Raw genomic sequence first — 24375 nt, 5'->3', positions numbered from 1 at the left:
CTGTTTCCCCCTATTTGACGTCTTAATAGTTCATCGCTTGTAGCCATGTAGGGAATGTTAAATAAAGCTCTGATGTGTAATTTGTCGCTCCACAAACATTCCTGCTCCTGGCCTACCCCGGGAGTAAATGCAACAGATTTGTCATACACAAGGCAGGCACAGCTAGGAGGAGGAGGGGGAGGAAAAAAATAAATAAAAACACCTATTCAATCTGAATTTAAATCTCTGCAGGGCTCTATGCAAATGCATATATGCTGACTCTGTCTGGTTCGCACAAGCAGAAGGCACAGAGCAGCAAGGGAAAAGCAGACTGCGTGTTCCAGTGGAGGCAGGAAGCCATTTCAGAGGCAGCTAAAAGCTGGAAGCCGAGAAGCTTGTGTAAAACTGGGGCCATTTATCAACACCAAGCGCTTGAGAAGAATGGGCTTGTGTTCTTGGAAGAGAACATCCGTCCTGTCCATTCTCCAGGAGAGCGAATTCCTTCGGGTTTCCCTCTGACTGTGGTGCCGTTTGACAAAACGAGAGCCGGGATATCAGGGGCAGTCCAGTAAGCCAAAGTCAACCAGCTAGACGGGGCGAGAAAACACCCGGGCACCTCAGGCGTTCTTAGTTGTTTGGGAACTTCAGTTTGGAATAGAACTTTGGCTCGGAGAGATTATATCAAGCAAACTCACAGGACCGCCTGGGAGAAGCTCAAAATGAAGGTATGCATAAGTAGGCTAAGCTTTGGCTAAAATTAAACTAAATGCAGACATGCCCAAACTAGGAAAGGGAACTAAATTCCCTTTCATTTTTGTGTCCTCCTGCACCCCCCCGCCACCCCCCCCCTCTCCCTCTGCCTCTTATTGCTGTGTCCTTCAGCATAATGTGGATATGCATTCTCCCTGAGGCTTTTTAGGAAATTGATGGATAATCAGATGATTACAGAGACAATCTCCATTGAGGACAATCCTCCCCTACAAAAAAGAAAAAGCCCTTTAGCTAATAAATAGGACGTGTGTGTGTGTACCTCTGATAGACAGTGAGTGGCATAAATAAATAGAGATGGGGAGAGAGATTCTCTGAAATGTACAGATCTCTGTCACTGTAAATATATATATATATATATATACACAGTATATGTGTGTTAAATAGTGTGTGTGTGTGTTCTGTACTGCCAGGAAAATCACTTCTCGGGGTTGTCAGAGGCTCCCTTCAGCTTTATCTTAATTTGAGCATATCTAAACAAATTTCAAGCTCGAGGCACATTTGTATAAGCCTCTATGACAACATTTGGCTGAGGTTTATTCTAATTTTTCTGAACTACTTGTTACTGAGACAGACAAAAAGTTTGGGAAGAAGAAAACCCAACACACACACACACACACACACACACACACACACACACACACACACACACACACACACACACACACACACACACACACACACACACACAAAAAGAAAGAAATATAAGCTGTCATCCTATATGAGCCATCAAATGTCCCAGATTAAATAAAAAACATGCGTAAAGACTATGCGTAATGATTATGTAAAGACTAGCCCCAATGATATCAAACATGTTTGATTGAACGATGACCAGGTCGATTGGGATCCTATTGAAATATATTTGAGACACACACAGACACACACACACACACACACACACACACACACACACACACACACACACACACACACACACACACACACACACACACACACACACGTTAGAGAGTATGTCGACTGGTGACGGCCTATGCTGGTGGTTGGCACCTACCTTGGCCCCAGCCATTTGAGATAACCAGCGTGAGGGCACATTCACCCTTCCATCGATGGCTAACGGACCAGCCCCCGTTTAATGCCTGACATCTAGGCACACGATCTGGGGGCCAGTCAAGTGGTCTGTAACAGTTTTCCAGGACGGAGGCGACGACACACCAAGCAACGCCCAAAAGGGTGTGGCATTAAGGGGAGGTCTTTGATAGGAGATGAAATACTGGGGATTGTAAACTAGACCAGTGCACAGGGGAAATCAGGGGAAAGGAGTTGGTGGGGGGTGCTGCCCACAGCAGTGCTTTAGTCTGGATCTAACATGCGGCTTCTTGCGCTTACACCCCAGGGTGTTACAGGACCGCAATACAGAGGCTGGCACAGGCAGCTTCGCGAGATGTTAGCAGAGGGTCCTGGTTGCCAAAGCCGGGGCCGCATTGCCAAACTGAGCTATGGGCATTGGAATTGGGCCCGGAGGCTGTACTGTTGATAGAGAGTTCCTGGCATCTGCAGGGCCCCAGAAAAAGAAAGAAAGAGCCCTTGGCTCACTGCGCTCTGGCACATGAAGGGGCTTATCTTCATCATGGTGATGCCCAAACCTGCTTGGTAAATAGACGTAGCAGTCTGGTTACCTTATCACTGAGAGCCACAGACATGGTCAGTATTTGAACAGGCCATGGAAGCAGATGTCTTTGTGACAAACACGCACACAGACAATGTCATTATTGATGTAAATTGAGCATGTGTGACAAGGTAATTCTGTATTGCCAGATTGCCACTTTTGATTCAACAGCCTTTACTGACTTGCTGAACAAAATACCACTTAGTCTCATGTATGTGGATCATAATGATTGCCACAGTAAAATACTGTGGCAATCATTATGATGCAAATAAAAACCCTTAATTCATGGAGTTAGCGAAAGACAAATGTTGCAGTAGAAGTCACTCATGACACAGGTCACAAGCCCTAATCCTTTGGCAGAAACAATCTTGACAGAATATAACATAATATAGCTGCAACCGCACTTCCATATCATCCCGCTGCTAATCCTGATTAAGGGTAGAAATTACTCAGCCGCTTGTTCCATCGGCTGGGGCACGTATCCTTCCTGAATATATTGTTTCAAAAAGATGAATGTTGCTTTTGGTGAATGGAAATGGGCGTACCTTCACTTAACGATTCTATCGACCCAGACGTGGCATGATAAATGCGAGCCATTGTCTTCCCAGCGCTCTCCGTGATCAAAGCGGGAGTGGGATTGATTTAGTGGCTAAATGATGGCACAGGGTGACACAATGTGACAGACAGACGGATGACGGGTGGGAGTGAGCTGTAATGTACCTGCGTTGACCTCCAGCAACCTCTTCTTCTTCTGCTGCCTCTCCAGCTTCTCCCGCTCTGCCTTCTCCTTGGCCGCTCTCGCCCTCCTCTGCTTCTCCTCTGCCTCTCTCCTCCTCACATTCTCCTTTAGCGCTTGCTGTGTGGCAGACAGAGGGGTGTGTAAGTGGCCATGCATGATGCACTGACGCAACGTCAGGTATTGGTGACAGGAACGCTACTTCAAGTATGATGGCAACGGCGGCCACAGCTCCATTGTAAATGAGCCTGGAGCATCTGCAGGTATCGCAACGGTCCATCCCATCCATTTAAAGCCCTTTTAAAGACAAATTTGGTTGATATTTAAGACTGATGTTTGGACAAATCATCTCCCTCTTATTCTAGAATGGATTGCAGGTAAGTACTACATATTTGGAGGTAAGGATCAGGTAGAAACAGGGGTGGTTATGAACTATGTGACTATGAACTGTTATAAGAACTGATTTCCTTGTTTCTTTTCTTCAAGGGAAGCGATTCACACTTTCTTTCCAAAGAACTTCAGACAGGATTGTCTTGGATTTCCCTCGACAAGCATAAGGTTGAGCGTGAGGCTTAGGGTGTTCATGTGAACATCGGAAATGTTAAATCTCATGCAGAAGAACTTGACTCATTTTGACAAAACTAAATGTCGGGATAAATTAAACCAACTGTTGATGTTGAAATTAGGACCTCAGAGAGTCAAATGTAAGACTTGTAAGGCCTTTTAAGGATGCAAAGAAACTCTAGAGACAGACGTAGATGTCGTATATGTTGTAGATGTAAACATTGACACGCCATTGTCTTTAGAATGGTGCAAAGTCAAGTGCAGCAGGCACAATCTCTATATCTGGGCTTTTAAATTCATTTAAAACCTGACCGACAACAATGTTTTGGACTTTATATTTTCCTTTCTGTCTAAAGGTCTATAGTCCCCATAAAGCACCACATTAGGCCCACAAGCTATGTCCTACCAGGAGGGGAGTCATTACGGTTTATGTATTCCCAACCCATTTTGCTTGACAGTTATTTCAGGAACAACAAGTAAAAAAAATCCCCAGTGTCAGACTGGTGTGCGGCATTGGTGGGGAGGGGGTTGTCAAAATTTGAGAGGAAGTTTTGGATTGGAAGTGGAAAAAGTGCCATCGGTGCATCCCTGCCTCTAAGCGCTATCAGTTACAGTAGAGTGAGGTCATGCCATGGCAGAGGCAACCGTCAAGTCCTGTCGACATAGTTATCGGACGCCATTTAACTCAGATGCTCCTGACACACATACACACACACACAGAACACACACACACAGAAAAGACAAAATAAAACCAAACAAAGACTCACAATTAATCCCCCATGATTCCAAATTTGTGGCTTTCTTTTTTTTTTAAATTGAGATAGAGATTAAAGAAATTGGATATTAACACAAATGCTATTGCTATTCAAAAAATGTTATTCCAAAGAAAGAAAGTGTTTGTGTGTGTCAGGGTTAGAGATAGAGAGCTCTGGCATCACCCGCATCACCCGCCGGCTACTGCCAGTGTGAGATGGGTGCAGTCAGTCACAGCGCTGGGGTTCAAAAAAAAACCAAAAATACAAAAAAACAGGTGCTGCTGTGCGGCAACCTGTTGATTGCTGCTTCACTGCATGCAGGCCTCCGCAAGACGCAAGCACAATCAGACGTGCGTAGACTGTGCAATTCCAAAGTGTACCGCTGACGTATCTATATATACTGTCTATATATATATATATATATATATATATATATATATATATATATATATATATATATATATATGGGATGCGCCGGTTGTGAAATTCTGGGTTATGTTTTCATGTTTGTTTATTTAGTTTTTGTTATTTATTCCTCATTTTGTGCCAGGATAACAAAAAAATCTTCATTATAAAAAGTAACTTAAGTTTTTTAAAGTCTTTCAGCACTTGATCACACTATCTTTGAATGAGCACATATTTAATCGAACACATTTATGAAACGACCTTTAACATGACACATGACTTCTTTCTTCAGTCAAAGAATCTTTTCATGAAAAATACCTGTTTCAAAAGCCTATTTAGTCTGCTATATAAATAAATACTCAATGAGAAGAATTTTGGTACTCACATGGACCAACAAAAATAACATAAATCAAATGCAATTAAATATAAATATAAAAGCGATTAGAAAAGCAATAAAGTTAAAATGATCTAATAAATAATGAAAGTTAAAATAATTAAAGTTTTTGCCGTTCTCTGCAACGGAATCACAGCCGGATGTGACGTAGCTACCTGACATACACATGTATGTGGAGAAAGTAAGGAGCTGACTCTACTGCGCATGTCTGCTGTAGGGATGGGAATTACGGCTCTTTGAGGGGAACCTAACCAAGATCTCCAATGACATCCATCCAAACACAGACAGTAGCAGAATCTCAGTCTTAGTATTACTGGATTTCAGTGCTGCATTTGACATGGTTAACCACAACATATTACTCGACCAACTGGAACACTAGGTGGGACATTCTGGCACAGTACCTGGAGTGAATCCTATTTAAAGGACAGTGACTACTTTGTGTCTATACCGAAGGTAATTACACATCTGAGCGGACAAAAATGACGCGTGGAATTCCAAAGGCTCCATTGTGGGGACTCCTCTGTTTAATATCTACATGCTCCCAATGGCTCAGATAATGAAAAACAACAAAATATGTTGCCATAATTGTGCAGACGACAAACAAATTTACATAAGCATATCACCAGGGGACTATGGTCCAATACAATCACTGAGCAAGTGCGTTGAACAAATCAATGATTGGATGCTCCAAAATGTTCTCCAACTAAACAAAGACAAAACTGAAGTGATTGTTTTTGGAGCCAAGGAACAACGACTAAAAGTCAGAGCTCAGAAATTGGTAATGTTAAAAAGCACCCACCAAGCCAGAAACCTTGGTGTTGTCATGGACTCAGACCTAAATTTCAACAGCAAGACGAAAACAATTACACAGTAGGCCTACTTCACCTGAAGAATATATCGAGGATTAAAGGACTTATGTCTCAACAGAATTTGGAAAAGCTTGTCTATGCATTTATCTTCAGCAGACTCGAGTACTGTAACGGTGCCTTTACAGGTCCCGCGAAAAGATCGATCAGACAGCTGCAATTGATTCAGAACGCTGCTGCTCGAGTGCTCACTGAGACCAAGAAAGTGGATCATATCACTCCAGTTCTCATATCTTTACACTGGCTTCCTGTCCGTCAAATAATTGATTTTGAAATACGACTGTTGGTTTATGAAGCATGGTTTAGGGCCAAATTACATTTCTGATCTTCTGCTACGTTATGAACCATCCAGACCTCTCAGGTCGTCTGGGACAGATCTGCTTTCTGTCCCCAGAGGCAAAACTAAACATTGAGAAGTAGTGTTCAGTTTTAATGCACCACATATGTGACCCACTGTCAATTTTAGGTACATTTGGTACGATTGGACTTTTTCCACATCATTTGAAAGTGAAGAATCAGAGCTTCAAAACAGGTGTCACTTGTGCGAATCAAGCAAATATCTTTAAAGCTATGGCTTGTTAATGACGAGGGTGCGGCAAACTGTGTTTCTGAGATAATCACCCTCAAAGTTTCCCCAACACCTGGACCCATTCAGCCAGCTCCCAGAATGCAAATAGGCTGGAGGAGCAACAAAGCCACATAGCTACTTGCCACATGGCCACTTGACACCCTACTGAATGGGGAATTGACAAACTACTGAATGGAGCAATCTCTGCATTGTTCTTGTGTTTTGAGGGAATGTTGAACAGCGTCATCGACACACAACATCTTTGTTTTTAAAAAAAAGCTTTTATTTAACAGTAAAAATATACATGTTTTATAAAAGTGGAATTATTTAGGAGTTTGAAAGTGTGGACAACCCAACAAAATATACAGTGTGTCTATAATATCAGTTACCTGTTTGGGGCCTCTTTTCATTTTCTTTTCGCCCCTGGCTGCATTTGCAGGAAAAATTGAGAATCTTATTCATTGCTACTTGTTCATAATCTGCATCACCAACCTCAACGGACTTCATCACATCATCAACGTCTTCTGTTGTAACAACCTTATACCTCAACTTAACCGTTTTTTTGTTGCTGCTGCTGGAGTTGATGTTGCTGCTGCTGTTGTTGTTTTAGACTGCTGCTGCTATTTCCGTTGCTGTTGCTGTTGCTGTAGTTTCTGTTGTGATATCACAGTGGGAGGATAATAAGAAGGGTGTGTCTTCGGAGAGATAGTCAAAAGGATCTCCCTCCCGAGGTCCGAATGAAAAACTCGACCCGTTATTTAGGGACGCTAATTAAAGGACCGTGACTGGATTAAGATGAGATGGTGCACAGAGTTGAAATTCCCGTTTCTGGTGAGGGCTACTACTTCCGGTTCCGGTGACGTATTTGCTCTGCGTTACTTCGTTGAGATGAGATGGTACACACTGTTGACTCAATACAGATGAGGAGATTTCTGGTTCCGGTGAGAGATACCACTTCCGGTTCCGGTGACGTCTTCGCTTGTGCGCGGTTGCTGCTACTATTGCTGCTGCTGTTTTCTGTTGCTGCTATTGTTTCTGCTGGTATTGTCGTTGCTGCTGCTAACCTTATACCTAAACGTAACCATCCACCGTGACTGGATTTAGATGAGATGGTGCACACAGTTGAAATCTCAGTGTCTGGTGAGGGCTGCCACTTCCGGTTCAGGTGACGTCTTTGCTGTGCGTTGCTTCCCTGAGAACTGTTGACTCAATACAGATGAGATTTCTGGTTCCGGTGAGAGCTACCACTTCCGGTTCCGGTGACGTCTACGCTTGTGCACTATCGCTGCTGCTGCTGTTGTTTTTGCTGCTGCTATTGTTGCTGCTGGTACAGTAGCCGCTAGTGTTGCCATTGCTGCTGGTGTTGTCATTGGTGCTGCTAACCTTATACCTAAACTTAACCATCTCTTACCTTATTCCTTAACCTAATCTTCTCTAACATTATACCTATACATAACCATCTCTAACCTTATACCATAATTTAAATATCTCGAACTTTGTACCTCAACTCAACATCTCTAACACCTCTAACCTGAGTAACTTTTCCAGTTCCGGTGAGAGCTACCACTCCCGGTTCCGGTGAGGCCTTTGCATGTGCGTTGCTGTTGTTGCTCCTGCTTGGTTTTTGCTGTTGTTGCTGCTAGTGTTGATGTTGCTGCTATTTTTGATTCTGTGGTTGTTTCTGTTGTGTTATTACACTTAGAGGATCATAAGAAGGGTGTGTTTTCAGAGAGAGAGAGAGAGAGCCAACAGGATCTCCATCCTGAGGTCTGTTTGGAAATTTGACCCGTAACTTAGGGACGCTAATTAAAGGACCGTGACTGGTTTAAGATGAGATGGTGCGCACAGTTGAAATTTCCAATTCCAGTGAGGGCTACCACTTCCGTCCTTGACGTCTTTGCTGTGCTTTACTTCGTTGAGATGAGATGGTACACACTGTTGACTCAATACAGATGAGGAGATTTCCAGTTCCGGTGAGAGCTACCACTTCCGGTTCCAGTTAGGTCTTTGCGTGTACGTTGCTGCTGTTGTTGTTGCTGCTGCTGGTGTCGAATGTTGCTGCTGCCGTTGTAGCTGTTTCTGTGGTTGTTGTTTTCTGTTGCTGCCACTGTGGTTGGAGTCGCTTTTATTGCTGTTTTTGTTGTTGCTTTTGTCGTTGCTATTGTTTCAGGGGCATTCTTTTGTAATGACCGGCTGACAACTATGTTCTCTCTTTTTTTTTTGTCTTTCTTTTTTGTATTTCTTCGTGAAGCGCATTGTGTTGCCCTGGTATGAAATGCGCTCTATAAATAAAGTGTGACTTGACTTGACTTAAACTCGCCATGGGGAGAGATACTGTAGTGCTTCTTCAGGGAGCACAGGATTACAGTATGTTTGCGATTCTGTTCTCTACTCTCTTCGAAGTGGCGTGTCTCTGTTACATAGTACACATGTTTTGTGTTTCCCACATCTGTTCGTATGCGACCCTCTTCTCTTAAGAACAAACAACGAACGGAGGAAAAGTTTTGTGTTGTAGTCAGTCTTTCACATGGAGCGGATGTGTTTTGCTTTGCTCTCTGTACTCTGCTTTCAGCGCTTTTTTCCTGCTGCACTGCGTTAAGAAGAAACAGTGGCTCAATCCAACAACTGGACATATATTTGACAACTGTTTTCAAATGACTACCACCAGCGAGAGCTACATTGTGGTGTGTGGACAAAGAACTGCTCCCCTCCCCACTTCTGAGTCTTCAAGGCGCACAGACTGCTCTCAACTGTTACCGAAGATTGTGGTACTGAAACCAGGATCATCACTTTGGCAAAGTTTTGAGAACTTTACGGCACACTACCAATGTCTCCTATTGGTGAGCTGACAAAACATTGCACCGCTAGGCAGGCTCAAAATTAAGAACTGTCTGACACTATAACCTTTCCAAAGTTTAGTGGTAAAGCCCTCTATGACTAGAGAGAATACTTACTGCTGGCTCAAAAAAAAGGAGCTGCAGCTGCCATGGAGGAGCGTATAGACAAGGGACAACATGGCCACCGCAAAATTATCGAGGGTCCCTTTTCGGAGTAAGCCGGGAGCTGCATGATACAGTATGACGCCTCTTGGTCCTGTCTCGGCTAATCCATGAAAAAAGATCAAATAATTTAAAAAAAAAACTGTCCGTTCTGGGACGTGGTGTGTACTGAAGGTTAACCACCACATCAGGTGCAGGCTCTATCATCTCTGTGTCAGAGCGCCAGAGGGATGTTAAACTCGCAGTAAGTGGTGTCGATAGGTCCATTTTCCCCTGGCGGAGGGAGAGTGTCGTATATGATATAATAGAGTGCTAGTACGATTGCCACCCTAATCAATAGCCAGGCACTCAGAGCTCTGGAGTCTGGGCTCTTATCGTTTAGCTGACTCTTCCCCACCCCAACCTATTGTTTCTCCCTGGGTTGTTCATGCCGCCTGGCTTGACAGGCAGGTCAATGGACGAGTGTCGCAGCTGCATTAACGCACGCTGGCTGGCGCACACACGTCGCAAAGGCTCCAGACAGCCGCGTGCGTGCCATGGAAAAGTGGAGGGGCAGTCACTTCAGAAGCCCGACTGACAGCCTCTCATTAACTTAGCATAACAAGTGACAATGGTGGAGACGACGCAGCTGACCTGAACAAAAAAAGCAAGAGAAAAAGGCCTTTCCTTGGTGTGGGACGTTGGAGCCTCTCAAGAAACAGCCCGCTTTGAACTTTGCGGTCCCGGTTTCGAGGTCACCTTGAAGATATCTCTCTCTCTGCATGCTTGTTCATCCAGAAAGTTTCCGAAATGTGGGTGGGTTAAGTTGGTCCGGGAAGCTGGCGTCATGGAGGCGTTTATTTAAACTCACTCGGTTCTCTCTCTCCCTCTCCCTCTCTGTCCCTGTCTCTCTCTCTCACTTCCCTTTTCTCCCTCTCCCTGCACCATTGTTCATCCAGAAAGTTTCTGAAATGGGAGGGGGTTCAGTCGGTCCGGGGAGCAGGCGTCATGAGAGAAGTTCATTTAAACTCACACGGGTTCTCTCTCTCCCTCCGTCCCCGTCTCTCTCTCTCTGCAGGGAGAGAGAGAGGGAGGCATTCATTTAAACTCACTCGAGTTCTCTCTCTCTCTCTCTCTCTCTCTCTCTCTCTCTCTCTCCCTCTCTCCCTGCTTGTTCGCTTGTTCATCCAGAAAGTTTCTGAAATGGGGGGGGTGGTGGTTCAGTCGGTCCGGGGAGCACGCGCCATGAGAGGCGTTCATTTAAACTCACTCAGATTCGCTAAATGACCGCGGCTAACGGCAACGGGCGCAGAGCAGTCAGCGATTTGGGAGGGGGGCTGAAGCGTGGATTGATGACTGCACGGGACAAGGCGCTGGGAGGAAACCCACACACAGATGACTAGAGGAGGCTGGTGGTGGGAAATGGGATTGTATAACGATCCATCTCCGGGAAAAAAAAATATATATATATATTGAAGAAAGGATGATGAGGTGGACAGGGTGTGGGGAGATGCCCCTGGAGATAAAGGGACCAATGGAGCAAAATGAGCAAAGCAGAGATGAGAGGGAGGCAAGAGGGAGGAGAGGGGAGGGAAAGCAAGGAAAAAAGAGGTACAGATAAAGGCGATGAGAGAAGTGGAAAGGAGGAACCGAACAGGGAAGAGGAGAATAAAGCCCAGTGGAGAGGAAGAGAAGTGCAGATTGGAGGAGAAGAGAGGAAGAGGAGGAGAAGAAAGTAAAGGAAAAGAAGGAGATAGAGAGGAGAGGAAGAGGAGGAGAGAAGTGGAAGGGATAAGGAGGAGAGAAGTGGAGGGGGATAGAATGAAGGAAGGGGGATATATGTGGAGAAGGGAGGTGGGGTGGAGAGGAAGAAGAAAAGTGGAACAGAGAAAAGAGAAGAGGTACTGGAGAAGAACTGAAGAAGTACAGAAGGAGAAGAGAGGAAGATGGGTAAAAGAGGAGACTAAGAGAAGAAAGCATGGGAAAAGAAAGGCTGAGAGAAAAAAGGGAGAAGAAGGGGAGGAGAGAAGTGGAGGGGAAAAGGAGGAGATGAGGAAAGGAAGGGGGATAAAAGTAGAGAAGGGAGGTAGAGAGTAGATGAAGAGAAAAGGTTCAGGAGGGAGGGGAACAGAGGAAGACAGGAGAAGAGAGGATGAGAAGAAAAGAGAGGAAAGCACAGGAAATGAAAGGGTGAGGAAAAAGGAGATGGATAGAAGGATGGAAGGATCCTTCTCCCTCAAAGTAGACCATATTGTTGACCACCTTAACTCTGATTGGCTGTAGGCTATAGCTGTGGCGGTTGCCTATCGCAACTGCGGATCCAAAACCCCCCAAACTTGTTTCAATGGGTGCCCAATGTTTTAAATTACAGCGAAATGGAAGGAGAGAAGGAATGAGCGATAGAAAAAGGGAGGCTGACGAATAATACAGGGCATAGCTAAGTGACTCCATGTTAGAACAAAGACAGGTGTGATGGATGTCTAATGAGAAATCCTCCTCCCTCTCGCCCTCTCCCGGCATCACTATCATGAAAGAGTCAACAGCAATTACTGAATCAACATTTAAAGTTAATCGCGTTACGACGCAAAAGCCGAGGCCACATCCCATCTCCACGCCTATGCTGAACTCGTCGGTTCAGACGGAACGGTGCTCTGACCCGGGCGCTGATTGCAATTATGACAATATTACCTTTGTGAACAACTAAAGGGGTTATTCAGGAAATAGGATTGGCTAAATTTACCCAAACAATCACCTGACATGCGATTTGAGTGGCGGAATATTTAGGTACAGCACGTGTAGCTTGTAGAGGAAAGGAACAATTATGTATTTCCGTATTTATTTTTCATAGAAACTGATGCTTTCTGTCGATGCTGGGGTGGGAGGACTTTGAACAACTAAAATATTTCAATGACAATTTCTAATAAGATCTGTTGAGAAATTCCCAATCCTACATCATCCAACTGTGGTTCATAAATTAACCTACTGTATATATGGTAATTTTGTGTAGGCTAGATTAAACTCGACTTTTCAAAATAAAAGCTCCCTCCCTCCCTCCCTCCCTTCTTATATATCTTATATTGTGAGAAATTTTAGACCTAACTTGGCATTATTTGCACGAGAAAATTGTCATCACAATGCTATCATCTCCAACTTGCATAATGAGTGGCAGTGGTGGATGATTTATTGCAAAGCCCCCCACATTGGATCAAAAATAATCCCTCAGCTATGGCCAAAAACAAGAACTGAATGCAAATACAAATTTCTTTGATTTAAAGACAAGAACACTGAGGTCACAATTATGTTTTTGTTTTTCTCCTGGATCAGCCAGTGACTACAGCAAAGTTTGCGAGAACCCACGTGGCCTGATGATCCATCAGGCCAAAATGGGATGCTTGCAGACGGTGCGAATGTCACAGCGCACAGGAGCAAATGCTGGTGAGACGCAGTAGGAGCCAGGCCTGGAGTCAAACCACAGTGCTGGGAACCTCCAGGTGACATAAGTGTCAGCCCCACTCATTTCAGAACAGCGTCGGGGTCAAGTAGCCCCCAGCTAGCACGGAGAAGGAGTGGCTCCAGTTTGACGAAGACGCTGATTCCATCGTAGAAGCAACAGCCAAGGGGGAAGCAGACCGGCACCTCCAACCAATGACCACCATCATTGCCTCTCTAGCAGCAGAGAGATTCGGGCTGGAGGAAAATAAAGCAGCAAAGGCCCCATACACCATTAGCAACAGAGCGACCAAGATCCTCCAGCTCAGAAGGAAGCTGAAGACCCTGAGGCGACAGTACAAGGAGGCGAGTGAGGAGGAGAGGGGTGCTCTCTCAGAGCTGCGCCACACCCTCCGCAAGAAACTCACTACCTTGACTAGAGTGGCTTCGGAGGCGGAGGAAGGAGAGGGCCAGGAAGCGGACTGCCTTTCTAGCTAACCCCTTCGGGTTTACAAAACAGCTGCTGGGGCAGAAGCGCAGTAGGCAGCTCACTTCCTCCAAAGCTGAGATTGACAGCTACCTCAGAGACACCTTTAGTGATGCTACCAGGGAGCAAGATCTGGGCCAAAGCAAGTCCTTGATTTATTCTCCTCCACCAACCCTTAACTTCGAGGAAAAGGAGCCCACCTTGAAGGAGATCAAGGAGGTGGTCAAAAAGGCACAAGCTAGCTCAGCCCCAGGACCGAGTGGGGTACCCTATAAGGTGTACAAGAACTGCCCAAGGCTACTCCAGAGGCTCTGGAGGATCCTGAAGGTGATCTGGAGGAGGGGTAGGGTCCTTCATCAGTGGAGGTGTGTGGATTCCAAAGGAGGAGAAGTCAGAGAACATCGACCAGTTCAGAACCATCTCGCTGTTCAGTGTTGAAGGGAAGATATTCTTCAGTATTGTGTCAAGGCGCCTGACAGACTTCCTCCTCGGGAATTCATACGTTGACACCTCGGCCCAGAAAGGCGGGAACCCAAAAGTACCGGGATGTCTGGAGCACACAGGGGTGGTTGCCCAGCTGATCCAGGAAGCCTGGGCCTGGTGGTGCTGTGGTTGGACCTTACAAGCGCCTATGGCTCGATACCCCACAAGCTGGGTGAGGTGGCTCTTAACTGGCACCACGTCCCAATCAAGTTTAGAGACCTCATACTGGACTACTAAAACAGCTTCAGCTTGAGGATCTCCTCCAGGACTACAACATCGGAGTGGATCAAGCTGGAGAATGGGATCATCACTGGATGTACAATTTCAGTGATCCTCTTTGCGCTCGCCATGAACATGCTGGTGAAGTCGGCTGAGGTTGGGGGCAGAGGACCACTCACCAAGTCCAATGTCCGACAAGCTCCCATCAGGGCCTTCATGGATGACCTGACCGTGACAACTACATCTGTCCCGGGGAGCAGGTGGATCCTGAAGGGTCTGGAGGAACTGACCACTTGGGCTTGTAAGGGGAAGGATAGGAGGGACATGATCCAGGAGGAGGTACGAGGGACATGATCCAGGAGGAGGTACGAGTATCAGTCGAGGAGGAGCGTGCCACTCGGATGGTTGGATGCAGCAGGGAGCCTGGACAAGAAGCGAGCAAGCGGTTGAGCAAAAGGGGACATGGGCCGAGCTCTGGAAAGTGGAGCTCCATCGAATCAAGTTCTTGATCCAGGCTGTGTATGACATTCTACCGAGCCCGTCCAACATTCACATCTCGGGGATAGTCGAGTCACCAGCATGCCCTCAGTGCCAGAGTAGAGGGACCCTGGAGCACATTCTCAGCTGCTGCTCGAAAGCCCTGGGTGAGGGGCGCTATCGTTGGCGTCATGACCAAGTCCTTGGGTGGCGAGCGATATGTGAGCCCATCCAAGTAGGGAGCAGAGGGTTTGCTGGCCAGTGCCTCTGTAGGGCCTATAACATGCTGGGCATCACAGGCGAGAGGAAGTGAAGTGCCATACAGATGGTCACAGAGGCAGCTGAAATTGCCTCAAGTTGGCTGCGGATCAGGGTAGGAGAGGCATGGGTGAGGTTGCGCCACCAGGACACAAGCCAGGACTTGATCAATCCCGGCTGGGTCACCTGGGCGAGGGTGCCTGTTGCAAGACCCGAAACACCTAATGAACCCAGGATACAACACTTATGATGTGTCTAGGTGCATTGCAAGATGTATATATATAAAGGGGTTGCTTTCCTGCCTGTGGTACTAAGTGCCTTGAATCTGAGCATGACATCAGGGGAATACAGAGGTATTTTGGAGTTTAACGTTCAATTTACGGTCAAAAAGCTGTGTCTCTGTCGAAAAACATGGGTCTTCCGGCAGGACAATGACCCCAAACGCACTTCAAGAAGGAGCATTGGGGAGACCAATGCTTGTGTCTTATTTTAGTACTTTACAACACATTTTAGAGAAAAACATTATATTTAATGCAAGAGTGCCAACATGTTTGTCCATCACAGACATAACTGTCATACTGTCATCTATGGTAACTTACTAACCGCCCCTTATGCCTTCTGACATGTAGGGCAGCAACGAAGGTTATCCACTCCTGTCTGTTTTGGGCTTTTTTCTGGACACTTCCCCAGGTCAAGTTCATAGCTCTCATTTTGTCCTCAACCGTCCGACGCCAGGTAGTTGTGGGTCGTCCTCTCTTTCTTTTTCCATCTGGTGTCCAGTGTAGGGCTACTTTTGGGATGCTGTTTGGCTCTTTCCTCCTCACATGCCCAATCCAGTTCCAGCGCTGTCTCACAATGATATTATCCATGCTGTCTTGCTGGCATCTATTAAGTAGGTCTTGGTTAGATATTGTGTTGGGCCAAAAAATCCTACTGATTCTTCTCAGATTTTTTGTGTGGAAGACCAACAGCTGTTTGATATCACTCGCTGTCATCCTCCAGCATTCCGAGCCATATAGGAGGGTGGAAAGGACACAGCTCTGATATAGTTTGAGTTTGGTCTTGGTGCTGTATTGCTGAAACGGCCATACATTGTTGAGCATTCTGAATGCATTCCTAGCCTTGTTTATTCGGTTCTTGATATCACTGTGTGCTGCCCCATCATGTCTTACGGTGCTTCTAAGATAGGTGAACTCCTCTGTTGTCGGAAGATCTTTTCCATCTATTTGGATTGATAAGGGGTTTGGGATGTTTAGTGTCATAACTTCAGTTTTCTTCTGGGTTATCTTCAGGCCGATTTGTTATGCAAAGTCACTGAGACGTAATGTTTTCTCTTGCATGTGTTTGTGAGTGTGGGAGACCAGTCATCAGCAAAATCAAGGTCTTCTAATGCTACGAAGAGGGTCCATCGTATGCCTCTCGTTTGGTCTTCTGTTGTCCGACCCATCACCCAGTTGATAGCGATGTTGAAGAGTAGCGCTGACATCACACACCCACGTCTTACTCCCTTCTTCACATGGAATGCGAGGCTACCGTTTCCCACTCTACAAGCGAAGTTAGCATAGAAGGTCTAAATGAGGTCCACTATGTGCTGTGGGATACCATAGATTCTTAAGATGTTTCAGAGGCTGTCTCGGTGGAGGCTGTCGAAAGCCTTCTCGAGATCTACAAAGTTGATGTAGATCTGTCTCTGCCATTCCGTGCACTGTTCTATTATGTTATGCATATCTGGTCAATGCATCCGCTCCCTCTACGAAATCCTGCTTGTTCATTTCTAAGATGTTCATCTGCTGCATCTGAGATTCGTTGTATGATAAGCTTCGTCATGACCTCACTTGGTATTGATAGGAGAGTTATCCCACGCCAATTTGGTATCCTAATGATGACTCCTTCTGACCAGTCATCAGGCATTTCTTTCTTCTCCCAGATATATGTGAATAGTGGCTCAAGAACTTGAGCAGCAAGTTCTGGGTCTACCTTGAACAACTCTGCATTTAGGTTATCTTGGCCAGGAGCTTTTCCATTTTTGAGAGGCTTAATGGCTGTCACAATTTCTTTTTTACTTGGTGTTTCAACGCTAGTGTGCAGATCGTTGTGTGCATACTGGATATCCGCTTCTCTTGTAGGTAATGGTCTATTCAATAATTCTTTGAAGTGTTCCCCCCAGTAAGCTTCTTGTTTTGCCTCAGTTGTCAGGAGTCGGACCTATTTGTCTACTATTGGCGTCTCAGCGGTTCAACAACGTTTGCCAAAAACTATTTTGGTAATCTTGTAGATCTTTCCTTGTTCACCTTTCCTGGCAGCCTCTTCTGCTTGATTAGCAAGATCTTCTTTGTATGCCGTTTGTCAGCTCTGGCTTTTCTTTGAACTGCTTTGTTTGCGTCTTGGTACCGTTTCTTGTATCTTTCTTTCAGCCGTTCAGACTTTGTCCCAATTACTTGCTTCTTTAATGCTCTCCTGATCTCTATGGTTTGCCATGTGTCTTCAGTCATCCAATCCTTCCTTGTCTTCTGCTCGTACCCCAGGCAGGATTCAATGGTCTTCACATAGGCTGTTTTGGTTTGTTCCCACATAGCATCAATACCACTTGAATTTGGTTCCGTATGATCCTCCATATCTGCTAATGTCTGAAACCTGTTCTTCAGTTGTAGCACAAAGGAGCTTTTGACCTTTGGGTCTTGAAGTTTGCCAACATCAAACTGTTGTCTGCCTGTCTTTTTATTCCCAGTTTTCTTCAGCTTTACTTTGAGCACAGCTATGACCAGGTAATGGTCGCTGCCAACATCAGCTTCCTGTTTAACCTTGACATCAAGTAATGAGCGTCTCCAGGTGCCGTTTATCATCAGGTGGTCTATATGATTCTGATCCCTTCCATTTGGAGAGACCAGGTCAGTTTGTGGATGTTTTTGTGCTGAAAGAGAGTTCCCCCAATTACTAGGACATAAGTGGTGCAAAGTTCTCCTAGCCTCTCTCCGTTCTCATTCATAGTACCGTTTCCTATTGCCCTGTCATACTCTCTGTTGTCATTTCCAACCATGGCATTCATGTCTCCTATCACAATCATGTCCTGCCTAGGTGTAGCTTCCAATGCAGCCTGCAGTTCCTCGTATTGATTTGTTTCCCTCTTAGTCTGATCTTCATGAGCCTACTATTGAGAAGTTCCCACTCTATCAAGCTTTTCTCTACTCTATCAAGCTTATCTCTAAGCAGTACTGTACTCCCTGAGTACAGTACTGCTTCTCCAGTGCTAGTCCTAAGTCTCCCTGATCCTGTCCATCTGCTTTAAATTACTCCAAGTATGTCGAGGTTATTTTCTCATCTCAGCTGTTACTTGTGCAAGTTTCCCTGTATCATACATTGTTCGTACATTCCAAAATCCTATCCTAGTCTTAAGTTTGGCATTCAGAACTTCCACCTTCTTGCCAGTGGCTTCCTTTTGGCTTTCACCATTGGCATTCATCCTAGCATCTGTCGATATCCTTGGAAGTCGATCACACCCAGTAGTGTTGATTCATCAGTTGCTGTTTCCGTAATAGAGTTTGTTTTAAGGGACAGGGTTGTTAGGCCTGTGCACAACCCCCAACCTGGAGGACCAGTGGCATGCTTTTTGTCTTGCCTCTCTACCCTTTGACCTGTCCAGCATGGGAGGCCCTACCAGGAGATAAATCTCCCGCTGGCATAGCTCTAGGAGTCATTGTGACACACAAGCTTCCCGACCACAAGGTTGCGACCCAACGGGAAGCTTCTATGGTAAGAAGGGGAAAAACAGTCTCCGGAACATGGTATGACACACGCAACATAGAAATAAACATGTGAGTTTATATAGCAGAGAAAAGAATGGATTACAACATCATTTAATTCAATTATGTTTCAAAGAGAAGTTTATAGAAACCAATGGGGACCTTTTCGCTTTATATGGTAAAGATTCTATTCAGTCTCAAAGTGAGGATAAAATTGTCACTCTCCTTTCTTGATTGTGCTTGTAAAGCTCAAAGCTCAAGCTTGTAAAGCCGTTTCCCAATGATGTTACGACAACGCCGCCCTGTGCAGCTGAATCTTCCAGATGTCGACTGAGAAAGCCGTAACACACTGTTACACTGAAGGTCAATACCGGATCGATAACGCAGGAGGAAAATCCATTCATCGACTGATTCAGATTCAGCCTCCTCTGGTTTGTTAAGGAAAACTACTTTGACCGACGTCAAAGTAGCATGGCAAATGGCACATTTTATATTTTGGGCAAAACCTTTCACGACTTATGTTTATTTTCTCTGAGGCTGCTGGCTAGACAATTAGATGTCTGAAGTATAAATGACCATGCATTTTCATTATCCCCTCACCATTAAGATTAATTTCCTATTATTTGATAAAGTTATCTCATTTGCTTGCACAGGGATGGAATCGTAACCAGATAGTTAATGAATGGGGTGATTGGCCTTATTGTAGTAAGACAACCAAGTGTTTGCTCTCGTGTGTCACAACATAAGGTTCGGCAGAATTCTAAACCATTTAAAGGGCAAGATTTTTGATGTGGGAGCCTACATTTTACTCGTGGTTATAAACTGTGCTGTTACAAACAGTGTTAAATTGTAGCAGTTAGACAATGGTTGCTTGAAAAAGGTCATTATGGTATATGGCAAAAATAAGAAAATTGCAATTCATTTCCCCAAAGCAAACAATAATCAAACAGCTAAAAAACAACAACAACAACAAAAACGCTTCTGGTTAGAGAGACAGAGAGAGAGAGAGAGAGAGAGAGAGAGAGAGAGAGAGAGAGAGAGAGATTCTCTCTTCTCCTCTCCTGGATGGCGGACCATTAGAAATGCTCAATTGGTTTCCTGTCAGATCTGAAGCCTTGCTCTGGTACGGGTGACTGAGCAGGCTCTGTGTGTGTGTGTGTGTGTGTGTGTGTGTGTGTGTGTGTGTGTGTGTGTGTGTGTGTGTGTGTGTGTGTGTGTGTGTGTGAGAGAGAAAACGAACCATTCCTAAAAAAAAAAAAAAAGGTTGCCTGCACAACATGCATCAGAAACCAGCACACACATGAATGAAAACACACACGTGCGGCAAACACAAAAACACGCAACTAAAATGGCTGTGTCTGTATAGATGACATAAGAAGACCATGCGGATGAAAGACCTTTCACACAAGTGCCGAACTCGGTTTTGATAAATTATACAACTTGATATGAACCGCGAATACACTTGAATGGAAAATAATTTGTCAATATTTTCACTTACAAATGGCTGATTGACAGAACAAAGCATTTGGCACATCCCTAAGTGTTTTACTAGTGTCTATGCGTGAGTGGGTGTGTCTTTGTGTGTGTTTTGTACAGATGAGGAGGGATTTCGGCCTGTGAACGGTTAAGTTATCTTATATGTATTCACTAAGAGTGCAAACCCAAAAATGGACGTGCACATAAACACATACATGGACACACGCACATTCATTTTAAGACAAATGTGTGCACACGCAAACATGCACATGTAAGCCACCATCAATATGTACACGCATGCACTCACGCACACACGCACGCACACACACACATTTATAAAAGTCATCTCCAGTTTCCCTTTGAAAGAATTTGAGGCTCGCTGTAACCGACGTCGCGGAAATACTAATTCCAAGAGACATTGCCGTCGCCATAGTGACGGCTGCATTCAAGTGTAAAATAAGACTTTGTCCCCAAAACAAAATGAGAAGAATATGTAGACTTCTGCAGGCGGAGCATTAAGTCAACCAATTAGAATAGAAATGAAACAATTCTGTCAGATAAGGGGGGAGGGGAAGAAGAAGCAGATCTTAGGACTTACACCCCAGGGTGTGAACAGGCCCCCGAATAGAATATCACTATCTGAACATCGTTCCAATGGCTTTAGATAAGGTGCAGCTCCTGAATTGGGGATCGGGAGGAGCTTGAGCATGGCAGTCAAAAAAAACAACCCAAAAAAACAAAACAATCATAAACACAAGAGCATCTTGAGATTGGTGAAATTGCTGAAAAAAATGTACTTGTTACTAAGTAGAGTTTACCGACTGAACTCGTTCCGTAATAATGTTACTGCAGAGTTATGTCTTGACCATTTATCTAACGTCCAACTGCTTGTATTTGTCTAAAATTCATGGGCAGAATTGCTAGAGCGAGAAAGGCAAGCCAACAAACCTTAACATTCAGTGAGGTGAAAACAATTAAATCTTTGCCTGGAGACTTACTGACAGCCATTTCATATCTGCCCTGTTTGGCTTTTTATATTCACTATACTAAAGCAACTGTTAAACAAATAAATGCGGCCGAAAAAAACATCATCATCAAATGATTTTTATGCATTGTCAAATTTAGCTGGTCCCCTATTGCAATGGTTTAACTTGGGTTTCTGTTTGTCATGGCATTTCTCTGGCAGCTGCATTCTGTTGTTTTACAATTTAGCAACGATGCATTGGATGAATAGGGACACTTTGACACAGCTGAAGAGATAGCTTGCTCCATTTTCTTCTTTCCAACAGAGCCTTTGAATGTCAACACAGACAACACCGCTTCACTGTTGGTAAACACAATGGCTTCGCACATCAGCCTTCACCAAAGGCAAACTATGTGGAGTAACTTTACTTTGCTACACTCTGCCACAAAATGTTTCCGATCTTACTGCCGCAAAATATTGCTGTCACCAATGCTGTTGAGACCAGTCAGTGAAAATGCAATGCAGTCCAACGGCGCGCGCGCGCACACACACACACACACACACACACACACACACACACACACACACACACACACACACACACACACACACACACACACACACACACACACACACACACACACACACACACACACACACACACACACACCTCCATCCCTATACTCACAGTGAACATGGCGCGGAAGTTGCTGAGGTCGGTGAACAGCTCCTCTACGGAGGTCTTCTTGGGGTCGATGGCGTAGTACTCCACCATGTTTTGGTAGAGTGTCTCCATGTTCCTGTGCATGATCACCAGCTTCCCGTACTGATCCCGTGCCTGCTCGGCGAAGCTGTGCGAGCCAGGGGTCAAGGCCAATGACCAAAATGATAACATGTGACACACACTTTTTTCAATTACATCAACAATGGGTGTTTTTGTTCATTGCCACAATCAAGTCTGTGTGATTACTCTCACCACACTAGTTTACCCAAAGGTTATGAACAAAAAGCGAGTATAGTTAGTTAGTATAGTTACTAAGGGCAAATTGCAATGGAGATGATGCAAATTGGTACTGTATGTCAAAAATAATTCAAGGAGTTACCAAGAACTGGAAGAGGAGGGGCAGCTCTGCTTAGCTATAAGGCAGCATGCCTTCCTTGTTTGTAGTGCGTGGTAAAGCAGGAGGGCTATTTCTCTTGGTCAGAGCTTATTCCATTTTGTAGCCAAGAAACCTTTCTACTACTACAGGAGATACAGGGTCCTTTAATCATACCAAGAGACAAATGTCGTGGTATCATCAGAGCTCCAGCATAAACTCATGTGGACGTTACTTTGACATGGATGGTAGCTCAGGCGGTATAGCTGGTGGTCTAGTGATCTAAAGGTTGCTGGTTCGATCCCAGGCTCATCCTGCTAGCATGCTGTAGTGTCCTTGAGCAAGAAACTTAACCCCTAATTGCTCCTGATGGCTGCCTCCGTCGTTGTTTGAATAATTGTAAGTCGCTTTGGATAAAAGCGTCTGCTAAATGTAATGTAATGTAATTGTCACACTGCAAAAAAATTGTTCAGGAATGGTTTGAGGAACATGACAAAGAGTTCAAGATGTTGACTTGGCCTCCAAGTTCCCCAGATCGCAGTGCAATCGCTCATTTGTGGGATGTGCTGGAACAACAAGCCCGATCCATGGGGGCCCCACCTTGCAACTTCCAGGACTTAAAGGATCTGCTGCTAACGTCTTGGAGCCAGATACCACAGGACACCTTCAGAGGTCTTGTGGAGTCCATGCCTCCACGGGTCAGAGCTGTTTTGAGGAGGGGGCCTACACAATATTAGGCGGGTGGTTTTAATGTTGTGTCTGATTGGTGTTAATAACAAATATATTATTTAAGTCAGGATGGTGATTTTTAACATAAATTCGCATGGCAGATTTAACAACCTATTATAAACAGGTAGCGGGCCACATAAAATTGTCACATGGGCCAGATATGGCCCCCGGGCCTATAGTTTGAGACCCCTAGTGTAAACAGTATAGAGGAGCTCCCACTTGTTGTCGTTATGGGCACAGGAACACGGGAGTAAATGTGGCCAGTGGATAAAGATAGCACAGCGCACTGTAATCGGTAAGACTGTCGAGCTGGCAGTTGGATCTACAGTCTGTCAGATGGCTTTTAGTGTGTGCTAATAACATTGACCCCTTGAGGCCCACAGCATAAGCGCCACTCCTCTGGCTGCTGGTATGCAGTGCTTATACTGTATGTATGTGTACAAATTTATTCTCTGGGAATTAAAAAAAAAAAAAAGGTTTATAAAAACTATTTTGCATGATTGCTGGTGTGAATTTGCTGACACTGTCTTTGGACCCTCTCCAAAAATGAAGTTCAAGGATGGAGGTCCAGATTCATAATTCACGTTACTGTATGATTGGCCTCACAAAATAGACTATACAGACTATACTACAAGGCTCCCAGAAGCGCATGTGTACACACTCACGCAGGTGCACACACTCACACGGGCGCACACACACACACACACACACACACACACACACAGAAAACATAAAGGTGTATAATCCTTTGAAGAGGATAAAAGTGCAGCACGCACAATAGAGTGAATAGGTTACGAGGAACTGGGAAATCAATAGATACATAGAAGGTTGAAAGAAGAAAGAGAATACTTGGAAAATGTCTAATAAATATAACAAAAAAACAACCCCTCCAATAAATCCACTAATTAACCAGCACCGATGTCGCAGTAGACTGCAAGCTGTGCTTTCGTAAAAAGCTACCCCAAATATAGGACACCATCTTTTTTCTTTCAGTAACACCCCCCCCCTACTGTTTCCCTGTTGCTTTTGTTTGTTTAGATTGTCAAGCAGCTTGTAAACAGTAGAAGATAAGTGTGTCAGAGGCTATTACTCCGACATGGAGACAGTGGAGTCTGATAGCAGGGTACAACAAGAGGCCATTTTTGGAAATTTCATCCAAAACAGAAACTGGTTCCTTATTACATGCGTCTTGCCTGGACCAGTGGACCCAGGTGCTTCTTCCTTCTTCTTGTGCTACAACCCCGGTTTTACGAATGAAGAACGAGAGTTCTTACTATGCCATAAAATGTCTGCAGCCAGCTCCACTGAATAAAGCTGAAAGCCCTTTTAAACCAACCAAGTCTCAACTTGGCCCTGACAGGCTGTGATTGGGTCAC

At 44.8% G+C, this 24375-nt stretch overlaps 1 protein-coding gene across 1 annotated transcript in view; it reads right to left on the bottom strand.

The window, feature by feature from the left end:
* The window catches only part of LOC307227896 (protein diaphanous homolog 3-like), a gene marked incomplete at its 5' end in the record, with an annotated part of 362969 nt that overhangs the window by 92939 nt on the left and 245655 nt on the right, over positions 1-24375 (bottom strand). The window contains 2 exons of the mRNA XM_079997337.1: positions 3095-3230; positions 21862-22024. Coding sequence (XP_079853463.1) covers positions 3095-3230; positions 21862-22024 — 299 coding nt within the window. The remainder of the gene's footprint in view (positions 1-3094; positions 3231-21861; positions 22025-24375) is intronic.

The sequence above is a fragment of the Zeus faber genome, assembly GCF_960531495.2.
Source record: "Zeus faber genome assembly, chromosome: 3".
NCBI lineage: Eukaryota > Metazoa > Chordata > Actinopteri > Zeiformes > Zeidae > Zeus > Zeus faber.
The sequence above is the reverse complement of the archived record's forward strand: the minus strand, read 5'-3'. Positions and strand labels throughout refer to the sequence as shown.